At 43.1% G+C, this 19,890-nt stretch overlaps 1 protein-coding gene across 1 annotated transcript; it reads right to left on the reverse strand.

Moving 5' to 3' along the window:
• Positions 1-4,070: 4,070 nt before the first annotated feature.
• Positions 4,071-14,548, reverse strand: GREM1 (gremlin 1, DAN family BMP antagonist). The gene is made up of 2 exons (XM_015629625.3): positions 14,063-14,548; positions 4,071-7,567 (listed from the first exon to the last, which is right to left on the reverse strand). Exon 2 carries the CDS (start codon positions 7,564-7,566, stop codon positions 7,012-7,014), a length of 555 nt encoding a protein of 184 aa, XP_015485111.1. The 5' UTR covers position 7,567; positions 14,063-14,548; the 3' UTR covers positions 4,071-7,011.
• Positions 14,549-19,890: the final 5,342 nt, after the last annotated feature.

Genomic DNA, 19,890 nt, shown 5'->3' on the forward strand with positions numbered 1-19,890 from the left:
GAATATGCAAGATATCCCGTGAGAAACCTAAGACCACTTACAAAGCAGCTCTGAGTTCAACTCACATTCACAGAGCAATGTTCTTGGAGATTTGGACAGAAGGCAAGTTGGACACCTCTTGGACGTTATGGTTCCTCAGAAGCTTTCACTGGTGTTCATTCAGCAGCAGCTCTCCTTTTAGAAAGCATATTCTATACAAAAAGAACACTAAAAGCAACTCAGTGGTGAAATTAGAGATCTACATAGATTACATTCCCAATGCAAAGGAATGGATTAGCTTAACTTTCAACTCCTGCTGCTTAATGTTGATTTAATATATTGTCTTGACTTTTAATAAGGTTATTGAAAGATAAAAGCATATAAGGAGCTGTGCCACAGATGCGACAGTCAGAACTTCATACGCAAAATAAAAAGAGACATTATAATAAAATGAAAATTGAATGTTGCTTGTATAAAATCTGGCTTTGTTTTGATGCATAAAAAAGCAAACACTGTTCCATACTGAGGTTTTCAAGAATGTCTTAAGTACACAATGCTTCTGATGCCACCCCAGTTGCCTATATATAGATCTGTCTTGTGTAAAGAATTTAAAAAGCATTAGAATGGAGAAATCAAAGAGACAATAAATTTTAAACCAATCTTATTGTCTGCAGCCTAAAGTGTTATTAAGATCAAAGTGGAGCAAACATCTGGCATTTGCCTTTCTGCAAAAATTAGATCAAATTACCTACCATAGGATTTAGATCCATTCAATAAGTTCTTTCCATTGTCTACGTAGTTTTCTTTCTCCTTTTTATTTGCTAAATCTAGTTTAACACCCAAATTCTAGTCTCTTCATTCATTTGAAGTTGAAACAAATTAACAACAAAAATGGAAATCATGTTCCTCATGAACATCTGTTTTCAAAGGAACATTCAAGGTCCTTCACATCCTAAAGAGAGAAGTTCAGCAAGACTTCATCCTTTAAGTGTAATTGTCTAGAAATAAACTTAACTAAATAAACAAAACCCTATCCTCATCCTTAGAAAAGAAATTTTTTGTGACTACTCTTGTAACTAGAGTCATTGCTGACTTTATTCCATACTAATCACTCCTAATGTGTGTTATTAAGAAGCTTGGCACAGTGACCCATGGTTTTATATATAACCTTATCCAATATACATTTTCTAGACTGTTAAATATATCTAATGTGCACCTTGTCTTTTACACCTTTGTTCAGAGAGATAAATACATTTATGTTACATCTGTATAGCATGATTTTTTAATTCTCAGTATAGGACAGTGCACTAATACAAAACTAAGATTGAGAGTATGTCTCTTAAATAAAGAATATAATGTGTCCTTTCCCCTCAAAAAATGAATTACAAAAATTGAATTAAAAGAAAAACAATATTGTTTGCAAATTCATCATTATATGAATCAAAAATCTCAACAGTGCTCAGCAGTGATGCCATACAATAAAATTATGATTAATAAATTTGAGTACTCTATCCAATATGAGCTGTTAATTAATTATTTCCAATTGCTTTATTGCCAGAAACCTTACTGATATTACTAGGCAGAAAGGTAAGACATAGCTCTCAAATATTCTGGAGAGAGAAAGAGGTTTTCTTAACCTTTATTCTTTTTTGCTCTTGTAATATGAACTGGAATATTACTTTTTTCCACGAGGCATTCTTTAAAAAAAGAAATACAAATGTAGCATGTTCAGATTTTCTTTGCAGAACTTTTATTGTGAGTCAGTGTAATTTTTCCATTTGATCCATCCCCAAGCTATGCGATGATCTACATCCGTACCACAGCAAGGAGGAGTTATTGTTATCACAGCCTAGAAGTTTGGGGAGTTTTAATGCAGTCCCAAATAATCTTTTTTTACATCAGTACAGACTTACTCATATCTTGCTCCTTGATTATTAAAAAAACCAAAAATTGATTCTGAATTTTATTGTCAAAACTTTTAGAAATCAATAGGAGAGCAAGTGACAGTTAAAGCTGTCTCCTCAGTTAAAACTGTACTCCTCCACCCAGACCCATGAAACCAGAGGAAGAATTCAGGCAGCCAGAAGCCACACATTGGGAAAAAGCACCTTAAAGACATCAGCTACATTCCCAGGCAGGCAGTGCAGAGAGGCTTCAGATGTTTTTATGTAGATGCATTACAAGGTAGCATCAAAAATCTGCCCTGGGATTCTTTGTGATACTTGTGCCTTGCTGGGAATTTCTGGTTTCAGTCTCAGCTGGTAAAAAAATAAATATGATGGTTATTCAAAATACGAACCACCTCTATTGTTGGAGCATTAGTGATAGCTCCATTGTTTTGGCTAACTACAAATATGTTCTCTCCCTTAAAATTTAAATTATGCAGCTCTGCCCTTTGGTTGGTGTATTGCAAGCATCCAGGTAAGCAGGATAACTCAAAAACAATTTTGGATGTTTTTCTGCCAAAATTGACTGTTGTATTTCAGTAACTAATGAAGTGATTTCTAAGGCAGGTTTGAGTGATTTGGAGTGAATAAGACCTAAGTTTTTTTCACTTGTTTGCTCTCCTTCAGGAAACCTATCGGAACTAAAACCTGTAGGTTTACATCTACAGTGGAAAACGAACATCAGCCCCCAGGGTACAGTTCTAATTCTCCTTACTGTTTTTTTTTGTTTGGGTGGTGTTTTTGTTTTGTTTTGGTGGTGGGTTTTTTGTTGATTTTGGGTTTGGGTTTTTTTGTTTGGCTTGTTGGGTTTTTTTCACTCAGGAGGAGGTAAATTACAAGGTGAAGTTACCACATCATTTTTGCAAAGGCAGGATCCCTGTTCTCAGCCAGGCACTGCTGGTGGCAGGCAGCTGGAGCAGAGCCATGGTGCTGTCTGTCCAGCTGACCCAACTGTCCCTACTGTGCACATCTGCTGCTCAGATGGGAGCACACGCTCCGCAAACCCAGCGTCTCTTGGTGCCTCAGTCTCACAAGGCGGGTGTGAATTATCAGCACAGCACATGGACAGCAGAGCACACACAGAGATCCAGCCTATCTCGCTGGGGACAGAGAAAAGGATGCTCTTATTTCTGTCTGCATCCTTGACAGCAGATTAAGGTGTGTGAATTCTCTCTCTTACCTTCTTTTGATCAGTGTAACTATACTACCCACATGGGAGGTATCTTCAATTCAAAGCTAATGTGTAGGACAAATATAAATTATAATGAAATTATATGTTACTATGTAAATAGTTAGACTGTGGTACCATGGAGCACTAGAAAGCTAAACCCAGGAGGTTCTTCTCTGGTTTAAATATTCAAATAAAGATACATATGTACAACTTCTCAAGGAAACTTATTCTGCTCATCTGTGCCCATATCTCAGACCAGAAACAATTACCTTCCAAAAATAATGGTTCTTAGCTAACTTTATTGTCTTTTCAGTAAGTTCTAGAAGCATGACGAAGCTAAACATGAAGGAAGACTAAACCAAAAGGTGTGGAAAGTTTGAAGAAATCTGTTCTCTCTGGTTGCAGTCCTTCCCCAACCCTGTCCTTGCACATGTGCTGTCAGCAGTGACAAATCTTCCTGTTCTTTTTTAATAATTATTTTTCACCTCCTCTGTCCCTATTTGCAGCTTGTAATATGCTGTATTGTAAAGGTGTTCCTTACTCTGTTTTCCTAGAAGTGGGACTAAACTGCTAGCCAGACATTAAACTGAGATAAGGCGTAAGGCAGGCGGGCCAACTCCAACTTCAGCTCTACAATTCAAGGCTGATTTATATTTTGAACTGTCACTATATGGTTTACAAGGGGAAAAGTGTGAGCAAAGACTGAGATTTTCCTTCTATAAATTGTGGAAGGGTGAGGGGGAAGTGACAGATCTCATTTAAAAACCTTATTGAAGTAGCCGTGTTGAATGATGGTGCCATTGCTTGTCTCTATGGCTTATTGTCATAATGTAAAGCCTCTTATAATTAGAAGAAACCACAGAAGTCAGGATAAAGTACAACAGATTCAGAAAGAGCTAGAAACTTAAGGAAGGGGGGAAAAAAAACCAAACGAAAAAACCCACAAAAAACCAAAAAACAAACGACAATAGACACAGGCTGGAGAAGATATTTTATTTATTCGTTACTAGTAGTTAAAATGACGTACAAAATGCTGGGAAGAAAAAACTCCAATTCTATTCAGTTACAAAATAATTAAAACTTCATTTTAAACCAAGTTTTGCTTTGTGAGACTGAGCATGAAAATACTGCAGCCTTAGGTTATATAGTCCATTGTTTTTAGAATAAAGCAGACATTTAAATACATATTGTGGTTGATATTAAATATCTCATATAATTGTAAGTTAGCAGAACTTTCTTACTCTCAGGCAATAACTAGCAATTCATAGAAGTTCTTTGTAAAAAATTTACATGGGTGAGGGGGATCTGCCTCAAGGGGAGTTCCGTCATGATCTATGCACAGGCAGTTTTAGAACGTAAAGATTTGGAATACTTTTATCAATTTTCCTTGAGAATTCTAAACAAAACTTAAAGGAGTCACTACTGTTTGAAGCTTTGCTTAACAGCTGAGGGGTTAGGGACATAGCAGTCTCTGTCAAAGAAAATGTGAATTTTGCTGTCAACTTTACATGAAGAAAAAAATAATTCATAAGGTGTTCCCATTAAAGAAAAAACATAAGGTTTCTTGAACAGAAACCCAAGCTAGTACAAAATTTCCAGCAATGGCTGAGGTTGGCCCTTTCCCCTGGGAAAAAAATCAAAAAAGTTATTTAAAGGAAAGCATTCCCTGCCTATTATCAGTGAAAGAGAATTTGTATTAAAAATAACATTAAATATCCATATCTTTCTGTTTAACTATTCACATTCCACACAGTGGAAACCTACCTCCTATAATTCCAGATTTTAAAACTGGATTTTAAAATCCATGAAGACATGCATTGGACTGCTGAGTGAGAGTACACCGAATGAAATGCATTTTAATAATACCAATAAATGAGTTGTAATCACTTAATTTTGCAAACAGAAACCTCACAGCAGTGGATTTTAGAGCAAAAATGTATGAGTTGGAGAGATACAGGAGATCACCAATAAATGTGTGATGCACTGTATGACAGGTGGGACAATTGATAAAATGAGGCCACATAGGACACATCTGTGACATGCCACTCATGATACACTGTTGCTTTGGGCATGTTACTAAGGGCACGATTGTCTTAACATTCTATGGCAAGAAATGATATCAAAATAATCACCTTGTGGCTGAGAGAGGCATCTGGTGTGAGAGAGAACAGTTATACTGATAGTGGATGCTAGAGAATATTGCTGCTGAGCAGGGAAACTGGGTCCTGGGCTCTCAAAGGCTCATCATACAGTAAGTGTGGACCATCGAGTGCTCAGGATAGCCCTGGCAACATGCACGGATGGGCTGCCTCTCTGCTCCAATCTCCAGGACACACCTCATTAAACTTTCTTGTAGGACCTTCTGTGCTTTTGCCAAACTTTACAGCCCTCATCAGTTTTGAACTCTTAAGCCTGAAGGAAAGAAAAGACAAGATAACCTCACAGGTGAGAGCCATCAAGCTGTGGGAAGAAGTGTGTCCCCTTTTATGTTTTTTCCCCCCAAATGAGAGGGGCAGTCAGCCCTAAGTTTTCAGGAAATTCTCTTTACTTGCTCCAAATCCAGTTTAAATGCAAGTCTGTGGTAAAAGATATAAAAAGAGGATCATTGCTGGCAAAGTTCTGCATCTCCGTTTCAACAAACTGCATGCCTGTGGCAAAGCTAAAATAACAATAACAATGCAATGTTTACTAGTCATGAATGTCATGTCTTTTGTCTCTTGTGTGGTTATTGCATTTGCAGTCACATGATGCTTGTTTTAATTTTTGCTCTGCTCTTTATGTACTAAATTACTGCCATTCTGTACTTGATCTTGGTTAGCAAGATTTTTGTGCTGTGGTTATGTATGTGTGTGAAAAAGAGGAGTTTGGACACACACAATGAAGTAGGCACACTCACTGCATGTGTGTACAGATACCACTGCCTAAAAGATACTGCATATACATAAATATGTAGATATGAAGAATAACTGATATCAGAAACACAAGACATCAAATGGATCTAGTGGCCTAAGAATGGGTTTTGTTTGGTTTAGAGAGCCATCAGAATTCAGAAGTATATTTATAGCCTTGTATATAGTTTCTTTTTAATTTATGTAATATATGACTAGGTATATAAATTAAAGCAAAACGTAAACAGAAGACAATATCTCTTCCTCTGTGTTTTCCTATTTGTGTATCTTCCCTTTCTCTACTCCCTTTTGTACTCTCTCTGTCAACTTGCTTTGACCTTTTGCTTTCTAAGATGCTGTAGATGTTCCCCATCCACCTATACTGACTTTTCAGCACTCCCACATCCCCCCATTGTTCTCCAGACACAGCTTTTGGATTACTGCGATTTTTTTTGAAGAAGTGTGTTACAAACTCTTGACGGAGCTTCTGTTTTCAGTGATGGCTGTGCTACACTTTGTTATTGCTCTTTGTCTATTTCTTATATAAGAACAGATTCATGCTTTGAAATATATTGTCCTCTCACTTTGATGTTTCACGTAATACAGTAAAAGCAAATAGCACAAAGGTGAACATTCGCAAAAGCCACAGCTCCACTTCCCCAGCAAGCGGCAAAAATGTGAATATACACATGAATTAGAGAACCTAATTCATGACTATGGGTAATTAAAGGTTTTTTTAACGTCTTATACCCCTGTTCCTTTTTTTTTTTTTTTGTCGCAAACATTCATGCATTTGCTCATCCATATCCATTTTTCCCCTTACATACACACACACACACACACACATGCATGCCCTTTCCTTACATGAATGTTTTCTCTCTTTTTGGGGGGTTTTGCTGGTTTTAGGTAATTCACTAGGTCCCTTTCAGTTGTGCCCAGCCTTGAAGGTGGGCTAGATCTTGCCACTCACTCTCACGCTGGCAGTGATTGCGTACAGTCAAGAGTGCAATTGCTACTTTTTCTCAGTTTAGTCCAAGTCAATAGATATACACCGGCACTCCTTAACTCGGGTGATTCTTTTCTTCTTTCTTGGGGGCTGAAGCTCAGGGCAATTGAGTGTAACAGTCATGGTGGTGAATTTCTTGGGCTTGCAGAAGGAACAAGACTGGAAGGAGCCTTCTTCTTTGCGGACATGCCTGGGGATATAGAAAGAATTGCACTGGCCATAGCAGAACCTGTTGATAATGGTACGACTGTTGCAGCCTTCTTCATGGATAGTTTGTTTGAGGGGTTGGGTTTTACACCAGTCCCGCTTTAGGTACTTGCGCTCAGTGATGTGCAATGCCTCCTGACTAGACTCCAGCACCTCCTCAGCAGGCATCGAGGTGCCTTTCCCTCGCTCCCGGTGCCTGGAGCCTGACTGCTGCTGTGTCTGCATTTGCTCTGAATCATTGGGCTGATCCTTGACAGGAGGAGGGATAGCACCTTGAGATCCACGATTCCTCTTTCTCCCTTCGGCTGCTGGTAGCAGAAATCCCATCAGAAGAAGCAAGGCACCGATGGCATACAGTGTGCGGACCATCCTGCATGAAGGAAGTTGAGAAAATAAAGCACAGTTGTGGATTTCAGATATCAACAGAAGCCAGACATGCAGTAAATTTTCAGTTCCATGAAAGAAATTAGTGCACACACACTTAGAAGCATTCAAGCCTGTACCCTGAACAGCTAGAAAGCTGTTCCCAAACTACCAAGAGATAAAAGCTTTCAAATAGAGTGATCAAAATAAGCCCAAACAGAATTATTTTGTGTGTCCTCCATCTTTTTCCAGCTCTTTTCTCCATGTGCATCACCCTAGTTCTCCTTCCCTTTTTATAGCTTACTGACATATAGGAAGATTGCTCCTGCCTTACAACAGTGGAAGAACAAATTTTACATTACACAAGGATTCATTTACATGACACAGCTATCCACAATACCAGAGGGCTAAAGTCCTTGTCTCAGCAGACATGGTCTAGATTTGTGTCCCTTAATCAGTCTCAGAAACTTTATACAGCTCCTTGTATGATGTACATGCATGTGCTGTATACACCTGTAGTTTTACAGCTTCCCAACCTCTGTCACACTGCACCTCTAAAGGGGTCCAACATACCTGAGTGTGATGATGCTTAAGCTGAGAGATGTGCAAGTCAGGCAACTAACATAAAACAATATTTAGGTACAGGTTAAGTAGAGATGTGTCTTACCATTTCAAACTACATCTTCTCACACATTACTCTGAATCCTTGTTAGAAGTAATACAGATGTAATCACAGTGCTAAGAATTTTTCAGATCCCTGAATTTTTTTTCATTTTACACAGAATGATGTTGTTGGAGGACGGCAGAATTTCATAAATTACATTAAACATCATAGAGTTTGTGCACACAACAAAAGACCACTTCAGGAAGTGCAGTTAAGAGGACATGATCAGGTCTTTCAAAACTGTATGGCTGTTCCAAACCTAATTATTAAGTAGGGACAGCCTTTCTTTCCTCACTTATTTCACCATTTCTGCTGCTTCCCAAATTTCTGAGTTCTTGAGGCTGTTCAGTCAGCTGAAAACACGAACCAGCAGGGAAGAAACTCATCAGCTTCCCCCTTCCAGAAACACCATGGCCTCAAAGATTTTTCTGAAAGGAGCTATGTGGTAGCAAGACAAACAGATGAGGGAATAAGTCTCTGAGAGACTTCCATGGGAGCATGGAAGAAGGCACCAGAAATGAGCAACTAATTGCAAAAAAAACGCTGTAAAAGACTAAAACTGTGAAGAGGCACAGGCATTAAAAAGGGAAAGGACTGTGAAAAAAAATGCCGAGGAAGTCATTGTTTTCTACCTGCTTGGGGTGCTGCAGTTGTATCCCTCATTTGAGTAGCTTTATCAGTATGGAAAAAAACAGCATGTGAATTGAAGAGTCCTGCTTGTGTTCCTACCCGAGAAACACGTGAAACCATGGCACTGTGCTGGACAGCTTCATCCGCTCTGCCAGAGACCACACAACTCGGCAGGAAAGCAGCCAAATGCCAGTGCTGTGAGGGCCACCTAGAGACCCAGCAGAGGCTCAGGGTAAGTACTATTTGCTGTAAAAGATAACTGCTAATTTCTCAGTTACTAGGTCTTCCCAGTCACATGGAGAAAATAAATGCTATGGTGTTCAGCCTTTCTCATCAAATGGATTGGGAGAGGAATTCCTAAAGCAGAAAAGCGTCATAGGGGGTTCCACTACATTCAAGGAATGCTTGTGGGTCTCATATTTTTAGTGTTTGTCAGCAGATCAACTCTAGCAGAACTCTAGAACACCTAGTTAAATCATAGATGTGTGCATTCATTTCAGTAATCTAAGTACCAGCACGTCCTACATTTGGCAGAAGCTTCATGCTTCAAGGAAGGCGTGTAAGAATGACACAACTGCTGACTCCAGCAGGCAATTTGGAAGGGCTGCTGTTAGTATCTAAATGAAACATGGCATGGAACACACAATTTTAATAACCTTAAGGCTTTGAGGGAGACAAAAATAAGTTGGGAATTCCAATTAAGGAATAATGCAGCATAATTTCAAGTGTCAGCCTGGACTTCACGTTTGCTGTTTTTTCCTCATCTCTATTAAAACCAGAATATTATTTAACAAGTTTCATTTTAATTTTGTCTTAAAAATATGTTTTCAAGGAATTATCAACTATTGCTTATTCCCTGAAGAGATCAGAATGATTTCTTCCAAAACTATTTTTATTTCTCTGGTGACTATCTAGTCACTAGTATTTTAATATGCACTTTATTTACTCAACATGGTACCAGAGTCTTAAAAGAAAAGGAAAAAAAATTATTACGTGAAGTTGAAAATAAATTGCTAGGTTGTAATCAGTGCCAGAAAATTTCAGGTGTTTATTTTATTTAGTGTCCCACAACTTGGATGAGGTTCCACCAACATGCATATTCCTGGACTACTTTTATTTTCAAAACTGATTACCTCCACATTGTTGTCATTCTTTTTTTCCCCCATAGAAATGCAATGGACTCGAAGTCCTACAAAAATGAGGTGTGCTCTGGGATGGGAATTTGTGGGAAATTTCATAGTAATATATACTATTGTAAGGTCTGTGTCCCAGATTCATGCAACTTTATTAAGCACATGCTTATCCCTAAGGAAATGCAAGCATGTATTTCAATGTAATCCTAAACTGGGAGGAAGGTAATTTTTCACTGAGCTGGTTTCCAGCCTTAAAAGTGGAAGCTGCATTACATGTTCATAAAAGAAATTGTAACTCAAATGAAAATTAGCCACTCAACAGACACATTTGTTATGGTCACTTCCAAAACACACATCTAATAGTAATCCAGGAATTTAGGGATAAATACAGGTTAAATACAGAAGGGGCTGTGTGAACTTCAAGATTCCCCACAACAGCTAAGCAGGATCTTTTTTTAACAACTGATTTAAAAAATATTTTAAAATTAAGATTTTAAGTTTTAAAATGCAAAATACAAAGGAAAATCAGGTGGTATGCCTCAGGAAGGAAAGCAGCCAAAATGCAGTATTGCCTCTGGTCCCAGGGCAATCAATACTTTTGCTTATGAGAGGAGATGTCACCTTTGCTTACATTAGGAAGTGAAGTGGTTCATCTATTATGGGTTAGCAGTTGTGAATATTTCCTTAACAGGGTTTTCTATTACTGAAAGAAGCAGAAGAGGACAGTAGAAATAACTGAAATCAGTGTTACCATATCCAAAGTTTTACTGAAGAGAAATCTCTCCTGAAATAAATGCTTTTTCTCCTCATTACAGTCATAATTCTGCAGAATCAATAGCTCTGCAGCTGTGAGAATCAGGCCGTAAAAGCTTATATTCCACATTTCTGCAAAATTTTCATTACTTGGTACTAACTGGCTGTTACACTGGCATAACCAGAAATCATTTTGAGAATTCATTTGAGAATCCTTTGAACAAACAGATGACCATAACCAAAATAATCAATTCCCTCATTTCATTCAGATCCAGAGAGATATGACAGAATTAATATTTATTTTTTAAAAGTAACACAATAGTCCAAAACTCTATTCTTTCCATATTTCACTGCTGAGTTCCACTTTTCATCATCTGTAAGCTCTTAGTCCTAAAGCCAAAAGAAGTTTTATTGCTGACTTCAAACAGGAGCAGAATTGGGCCCTAACATTCATATCACTTCATATGTGGTTTATCTAGAGCCTGAGAGCTCATCATCTAAAACAGATTAAGAAATGTGTGTATTAATACTAGCAACTATTGATAGAGAAATGTAAATGCTTTCAGGCTTACTATTTCATACAATTAAGCTGAATTTTTTTCATTTATACATTTTCTGCTGTGAATTAAGGATCTCCACATGTCAGTTCATAGACAGAATTTCCCTATGAGCTCGTAGGCAAAGTCAGAAAGTTACAACTGACATTTTTAGCTCAACACAACTTACTTAGATCTGGATGGAAACCTGGTTGAAATATACAGGAAAATTGTCACAGATCTTAGCGGGCCTGTAACTTCATCTGTAAACCCCTTTTGCTAGGAAAGTATTATGATGAGCCATGGACTCCTGTGCTTCACGGAAAACGTGAAAAATAATTTCATGAAGAACTAAAAAAGCCCAAAACAAATTATATGGTGGACTCCAAATACAAGCCAAAGACACAAAACACAATCCCTTTGACGACTGCAAAAATAGAAGTGGTTTATGTCCCAAAGGATCAGAATAATTTTATGCCTCACACATTACATCTGAATTACAGAAACACTCTTATGTAATGTTTTCATAGTTCATAGATCTGTATTTTTAAATATAAAAAAAACATGGTAATGGCAGTTCCCAGAGAACTGTAGGTTTTTTCCTGAAATCAAGACAGTAAAACTAACATCTGTGTTTCATAGAATTTGGATACATTTACATTTCAGAAAATTTCTTCTTGAGAGTCATAGAGATGAGGGGGTTTTGAGATGTATGCGGAGTGTAGGCAGCAACTTTAAAACAAACAAACCAACCAACCCTTGAAACCTTGAGAATTCCTCGTTTAAGAAACGTTTTTTCCTCAGGACATCCTATGGGACTCCAGGGAAGCCGAACATCATGGTGGGCATGGCTGGTACCAAACCCGAGTTTGCCTTGCCTGAAGACGCCCACTCAGCCTGACAGCTCCCAGCTTCCTAGCGCCAGACTCCCTTCAGACACATTTCCCCATGGAGCCCTAAAAACCGGGATAGCTTTGCTCCTCTCTCTGCACTGCCGTGCGTGCTGGAAAGGGGAGTCTTCGGCAGAAGCTCCGCATTTCTGGGTAGCATTGCCGAGAGAAAAAAAAAAAAAAATGCTTTAGCACAGCTTGGCACTGAATGCTAAAGGAGAGCAGAGCTACGGTCATCGGTGTTTTTTATCACTTAAGCACAGACCCAGCTCACGCTGCTTGGTTATTCTCGGGCTTGCTGGGCTCAGAGAGGAGCGGGGCAGGAGCAGAGCGCCTCTGGAGCTCTCGGGTCGCCGGGCTGGGCTCAGAGGCAGCTGAGGTTGACGGAGGGACACTGGCACTGCAGCCAAAAGTCTCCGCTCACCAAACGCCTGACTAAACCCGGCGCCCTATCAGCAGCAGGGAGAGCCAAACGCGCGCTGGTGCCTCAGAGCCCCCACCTCTGCAAACGGAGGTTTCCCCAGCGCTGTGTCTCAGCCCTGGTGACCGAAACGGGCTTCGCTTGCCGTTCTTGCGAGAGGAGCCACGAGTGGGACACCAGGAGTGAGGCCGCAGCTGATGGAGAGCGGCTCAGCGCAGGGGGCAGGGACCGCGCACCTTGCCAGCCCCGGGCAGGAGGGTCCCGCCTAAGCCGCCCAGGTAAGACGGGCTCATCGCTGGGCGCAGCTCCCCAGGGCTCGCCGGCGGCCGCCAGAGCGGAGAGACCGCAGGTTTGGTTTGGCTCGGCGTGGCCGGGAGCGACTCGGTCCGGCTCCCCGAGGGCGTGGACGCTCCCGACGGCGGCTGGCGACACCGACCGGCTCTTCCCACGGGGCACGGCCGTCTAGGTTAACCCAAAGGAGGACGAACTCCCTGAAGGGACTGCCAAGCCCCCGAGGGATCGTATTGAAACGGACGGGGCAAGCAAGCAGGCGTCCTCCAGGAGGGAAAAGCCCTGCGGGAGGCTGCGCCGCCGGCCGGGAGCCGCACGGCCGGAGCGCTGCGGGCAGGTCCCCGCGGCCGGGCCGGGGGGCTGGCAGCGCCGCTGCGGGCAGCGGTGGCCGACGGACGCACGGAGCCGTCGGCTCGACAAAACTCCCGCGGCTCCGAGCCAGGTGGGAAGGCTGGGCGGAGAGGCGGCGGAGGTGGCCGAGAGCAGCGGCGGAGCCGCGTCCCGCCCGGCCCGGTCCCGGCCACGGGCGCTCTGCCGGCGCGGAGGCCCCGCTCCGGGGAACCCGACCCCTGGTACACACCGAGTCTCCCGGGCGGCACGCAGCCCGCCCCGGGAGCTCCTGAGGTACGAGGAACACGCTCCTCCGAGGAGCAGAGATTTGCAAAGACGGGCCAGGACAGAGACGGGGGCTGAGCGGCCACGGAGAGGGCAGCTCGGCGGGACGGGACGAGACGGGATGGGGCTGGCACCTGGGGATCTGCCCCCGCCCCGCTCCGTGCAGAGGCCGGGCCGGGATTTTTCCGTGTCTCGGGTGGGCGCCGAATCCAATTTGTCGGGAGTGATGCTGTAGGCGGAGATGAGAGGCAGAGCTAACGGGGCTTTTGCAGTCCCCGTGCTTTCGAAGGGAAAGAGATGTAACGGCGCCCTAATCCCCAGCACGGCTGCGGAAAGGTCGGCGCGCCTCACTCCCGCTGACGGGAGGGACGGGCGTCTCCCCCTCCAAAACCGAGACTCCTTGGAATTTTGCTAGACACCGGTGAACGGCTCCTTCCCTTGCCCCTCTCTGAAGGTAGGATAGAGAGCTTAAAACTTTGCCTCCCACAGAGACTGGTTGAACTCCGCAGCTGCCGGACCCGTTTGCGCGCCCGCTGTAAACGCGCGCAGCGCGGCGCGTCCCGGCTCACCTGCGCGGAGGCGGCTCCTCGGCGGGGCTCGGCTCGGCTCGGCGGCTCCTCGGTGCGGCCTGGGGCTCTGCGGGGCTCTTCCCGGTGGGTCACTCGGCGGAGCGGGTGGCGTGGGAGCCCGAAGCTGCCCGGGAGTCCATAGAGAGAGAGTGTGTCGGATCCTGCCTACAAATTGCAGCAGCGCCGAGCTGTCTCCCATTTAAATGTCTGCCAGCTGAGATCTGCTCTCCAAGCCCCTCCAGATCATTGGACAAGCGCCTCCAAAGCCCGTGTTATCCGCCCCTTTTAACACTTCCATAAACTTCCACCAGGGAAAGCTTTCAGTCATCCAGATAAACACTCGACTACTTTCCTGTCTTCAGAGAATCGGTGCTAAAGGTCACCACCCCAAGGAATTGTTCCTGGAATGCACAGAAAATTCACATTTTCCATCCCCATTAAAGTATGACAGCTAAGAAGAATTAAATCCTACCCCCCTCCCACCGCCTCCGCCGCCCTTCCGCGCACGCCGGGCGCTTCTCTGCCCATGAGCCTGCCGGGCGAGCGGACCCGCTGCGGGGAACCCCTGACCGGCCTGCCCTGGCCGGGAGGGAGACAGCCACCTCTGCGGCCCTCCCGCTTGGAAACTGGCTTTCTGAGGTTCGGCAGTATGCCGGGAATTTCGCAGCACTGGGGGGGAAAAAGAAACAAAAAATCCCTGTGGTAATGTCTGTGTGCAGAGGGTGTTAAACCGTGGCTCCCGGTCCGCAGCCCCTCGCTCACGGCTCTGTCTCACTGAGGGTTTATTCTGGGGGAGGTTGTCTTTTTTTCTTTTTTTGTCCAGCAAGAGGTGAGACACCTCGGGTGTCCCGTCACTGTGTCTCTCGGGGGGCCGGGGGCTCCTCAAGCCGGCCGCGATGGGACGAGGCTGAGCCGGCCCGAGCCGCCCGACCGTCGGGGCGGCCGCGGGGGCAGCGCAGCGCCGAGCGGGACCGCTCCGAGCCAGCCCCCTCGGAGTCCCAGGGCAGCTCGAAAGCAGAGGCAGAAACCGGCAGGGACCGAGCGTTTGGTGGACCCAGCGGTAGCCGGGAACATCTCTCTGGGCTGCAGCTGCCCGAATCTGCAGAGAGCGTCGGGCTGGGGGCATCGAGGGGCAGAGCCCTGCAGGGACCCCTGAGCTCGGCAGAGCAGCCCGCACCTCCCGGGCCGGGCTCCTCGTCCTCCGAGCGCTCCGGTGCCGGCGCCCTTCTCTTGCGGCCCAGGGCGGCACACGGAGCTACCCGCAGGAGCTGAGGGCAGGAGCAGCCTCTGACCCGAGGGCTGACTTTTGGGCTGGCTCATTAAAAGTTTGTCAGCTGCCACTTCCAGCTGCGGGCATCACGCAGCAGACAGCAAAGGCGAGGAGAGCCTTGCCAGCGACACGAGCGCTGCAGGTGGTGCGCGTAGGTCCGTGCCCTCCTTGCTGCTGGGCACAAGTCACTATCAGTGCATCAAACCAGCCCTGCTCCTCGGTCACCAGCAGTCAGCACCCACCTGGGACCTCAGACAGGCCCGGATCTCACCTCGCTGAGAGGTAGCTTTATTTACAGGTGGGGAAGACGAATTAAAGTGAAAGGATTTGCTACATTAGGGATGTCGGAGCTAGGCAAAATGCCAAGTTTCTGCTCTTCGCAGTACTTAGCGGTAGCTTGCTCTTTGCTAAGACCGATGCTTGCCTTCCCTTAGTGCTCGAGTGCTTAGCAAGGTCGTAAATTAGGCCTCCTTACAATAATTCACATACATTTAGCGACAACTTGTTAAAAAAACCAATCCCTTCAGTCAAAGGGTAAGTGGCCGTGGTGCAGTAGTAGGCGGCAGCGTGAGAGACAAAATGAGTTGGTGTGCGGGAGCCACAGAAATTCAAACACAATTAATGGGGGAAGGATAACTGGCAAAGAATTACAGCAAATGACATCTAGATTAGTAGAAGGAGAGGCCTAGGGAATTTGTAGGATTTTTTTATTCATCAAAATGCTATTATTTTTATTTTATTTTATTTGTTTTTAACTTATTGATGTCCTTCCTTCGTGATTCCAAATAAAACATCACAATTCCCACCTCTCAGTATACTGACAGACTGTGCTCTTTCCCATTTTCTTCTCTGAAGCAGTTGTACTGAATTGAAAGGGTCTATTCTGCTCTCTGTCTCTCACTCTGATTTCCAGCCCCAGAGAGACTGGGGCGCTGTTCTGCCCTCTCCCCAGGGCACATTCCAAGCACTCGAGCGGTGCTGGAGGAAGTGTTTCTGCGGCTGAGCCGAGCTCCTCTTGGTGCCCACGATGGCACTGCCCTGCAGGCGCTTCCAGGCACTGCTGCCGGCAAGCTGCCTCTGCTGTATCTTCCTGGGATGTCATTTACACTCTGGCATTGCCTTTCCTAGATGGTATTTCTGAGCAACAATTGCAGAGCAAGTATGTCCACCTAATGCCTTACTGCATTCAGGCACCTAGCCAGAGCTGGTGACCTGGAGTAGCTCTCACTCTGCCTCAAAGCACACTAAGAAACACTGCAGGAAACAACTCCTGGTATAGAAGTTGTGTTCCCTCCTCAAGATCCATCTTCCTTTCCTTGCAGCTGAATATCCCATACCATATCTCCTCATCTGGTTTCTTGTTCTTAGCTTAATCCACAGCGTTCCAAGTATGCACCTTGGGTCAAGCAAGACAAGTGTTCAGATTTCTTTGACAGCTGGAAAGTAGAATTATTCCTGCAAGTATTTGCTTGCTCATTCACAAAAATACACAAATGAATTTGGGTACCAACAAGATAAATAATTGCAGCTGCATCTGGACTGAATAAAAGTAGAATTTTTTAAAAAAATAATTTTAAAAGGACATTAAAAAATGTTATGTCTCTTTTTATTTGTTTGAGATTGAGGGAGAGAGGAGGAAAGATGTCTTTTTCCCTCATCATTCTTTCAGGTATCCAAATAATTTCCAGCTTGGAAGATCCCTTTATTTCTGCTGGAATCTTTAACAAAACATTCCCTGGGTTTGCTCCAAAGTTTCAGCTGTGCTGGTTAGATCCCAACCAAAGACTGGTTAAAAAAGCACCCAGTGCTGAAAGGGAAATACTTCTTCCTCCTACCATACCCAGACTTGAAATTCTGTCGATTCTCATCAGGGCTTCTAATTGGAGCTGGAATACTCATGGGGAAATGTTTAGTTATTTAGTATTAGAGAGACCTATGGAAATCTGCATGTTTTTGTGGTACAGGTATAGGTTTAAGATGAAGACCTTTAATGTCATTGCAGGGTAGTGGTGTGTACTTTGAACCTGACTGATTGCAACTCCCTGCTTGCTGTTGTTTTGCCTTTTTTAATTTTTTTTTCTCTCTCTCATTTCTTGCTGGTATTCACTGTGTGAGTCGTTCTTTGTTTTAATGGAACAGTAAGAATTGTGTAAGCCTAAGAGAAATGCTGTACTTATTCTTGCAGAGAAAGATGTTATTTGGCTTAGCTCCTGTCTGTTACTGCTAACTTTGGGTACTACTCAAAGTATCCTCACTGCCAGGACAGTTGACAGCTTGTTAAAAGCCGTTGCAGGGAAACCAAAACTCACAGGGGCCAAAGCCTCTTTTTGAGTAAATTGGAATAGTTTTTAATGAGTCAGGGAGATGCAAGTGATCTCTGACAGCTGAGAACCTGGCCCTAATACACCTAGAAGGCCAGTACCTCTCACTCCTGGACACGTTCCTCCAGGTCAGAAGGCAAGCTGTCCAACAGAGACAGGGCACATCTGAACTGCTTTGCCTGCTGTTATGAACTCTCCTGTAAAGGAGAGAAAGGAGCTTCACCAACCCAGCAGCAACTTTTCTAGCTGAGCTCAAACAAATCTAGAACCAAGCACTGACTCAACTATTGCTGAGTTTCTGGTGGTGTACACTGCTGTCTTCCTGACTTGATGGGTAAGATCAGCAGTGTCTCAGAAGTGATCCATGACTTGGGGCCAAAGCAAGATATTAGGCAGTGTGTGTGGTGTGGGCCATGTGGGGAAGTGTCCATCGTTACATCCCTGCTGAGGCGTGTGAGCTTCTTTACCTACATGGGAAGAACATCTTGTTTTGTCATAGAAAAGAACAGATACTCAAAGAATCCAGTTTCCTTTGGATTTCAGATATATCCAAAAGTAATGGATAAAAACCTTCATCATCAACCAGCAAGGAAAATGCTGATGATATATGAAAAATATAATTTTTATATATATAATGCTACCTCTAATTTAAGTAGCATAGTGCTTCATATCAAGCCTTATAAAGTAGTACCAGAAAAAGCTGAGGTTATTCTGAATTAATTTATCTTAAAATGAACTACAAAATTAAGTGAGTTTGATTCATGTTGGCAAAATTTTGTTTAATTAGGGAATTTTAATCTTCCTCTTATTTGAGTTTTGGAATTAATGTCTACATGATGGAGGTTGGAAAATATTGTACTTATTGAAAAAGCAGTATTTTAGATTTATGTTGACAGAACATCAGCTTTTTAACATATAGCTTTCCATCATCTGAATGAGAGAAAATTAGGGAAAAGTGCTTATTTTGGGGCCAGGTTTTATGGTTTGTTTTTTTTTTTTTTTTTTTTTAATGAAGTATTTTTAAGTTGTTTTACTTTGAAAATAGAAAATATTGCTTGCTTGATCTAGGAATAATTTGAAAATCCTCAGAAATCAGACATTAGAAATCAAAAGAATAAATGAGTTCAAGAGAAAAACTTAAGTGTCTAAATAATTTTAAAAACTCGGGTTCTGCTCTGAAAAGTATGGAGTGCTGGTATGCTTGAAAAACTTTCTTTTTCAGCGTATACTGCATGTAGAGTCAGGTTGTGGGCTTGTAATGATGTCCACACCTAGGAGCCATGGTCACCCACCAGCATTCCACTCAGCTGTGTGCTGCAGACAGAGAACAAAAAATATGTTTTCTGGCCCCAAAACACCTACATACATAATGCAATCCATATGTGACTATTTTTCAAAAGCTATTTAGAAATGCTTATTTTATTAGGATGAAGTTTGATTGCTGAATAAATATAAACTTTCATGCCAAATAAAGAAATACCATTTGTCAAGCTAAACTTTTAAAACTCTTTTTCACAATTTTTGGATGCATCTTATGTATTTGATGACAATAAAAGAATTTGCCAAGAAAATGAAAGTCGTAAAATTCCTCTGCCCTCGTGCATTTGCTTTTCTTTTTCTTTTGTCTCCTGAAGCTGTAGGAGGTGTTTGCTGACATGCTTTGCTTTCAGGGCACTTCTGGAGCAACGTGATACGAGAAGTGACTCAGCTAAGCAAACTGAGTTTGTGTGAACATCAGAAGCCCTTACAGTAAGAAGCTGTAACTGGGAATTATGAAAAGGGGCATCTAAGGAGCTCAATGTGTTATTTACATGCATATTTCACTATATGACAGCTATGAAATATAATTTCCATTTATGCTGCAAAACTGAAAAGCTCCCTTCCCAAACCTTACTGCATCCCAGATTCTCATACAGATTTCATACACTTTTAAGACATGAACAGATATCTCATGCACAGTCCTGGCAAAATAGTCCCTTTTACTTTTTCCTTGCTGTGATGAAAGGCAGCTTGTTGTGTGAGCACCTGTGTTTCAGGGTGTTACCTGTGGGGAAATCTGTGCTACACCTGTGGAGCACACTGTGCCAGTCTGGCAGGGAAGGTAGGTCGTGGGAAGTTAAGAGATCTATCTGGGCTTTTTTCCTGGCTCTGCCACTTATGTCTGTAGTGAAACAAAAAAAAAAAAAAAAAAAAAAAAAAAAAAAAAAAAAAAGAGTAAGAGAGGCAGGAGAGCTATT

This window comes from Parus major, chromosome 5 (assembly GCF_001522545.3).
Source record: "Parus major isolate Abel chromosome 5, Parus_major1.1, whole genome shotgun sequence".
Taxonomy (NCBI): Eukaryota; Metazoa; Chordata; class Aves; order Passeriformes; family Paridae; genus Parus; species Parus major.

Excerpts from the sequence above, each read along its gene's own strand:
- GREM1 (XM_015629625.3), bottom strand. The coding sequence starts at position 7,566 with ATGGTCCGCACACTGTATGCCATCGGTGCCTTGCTTCTTCTGATGGGA.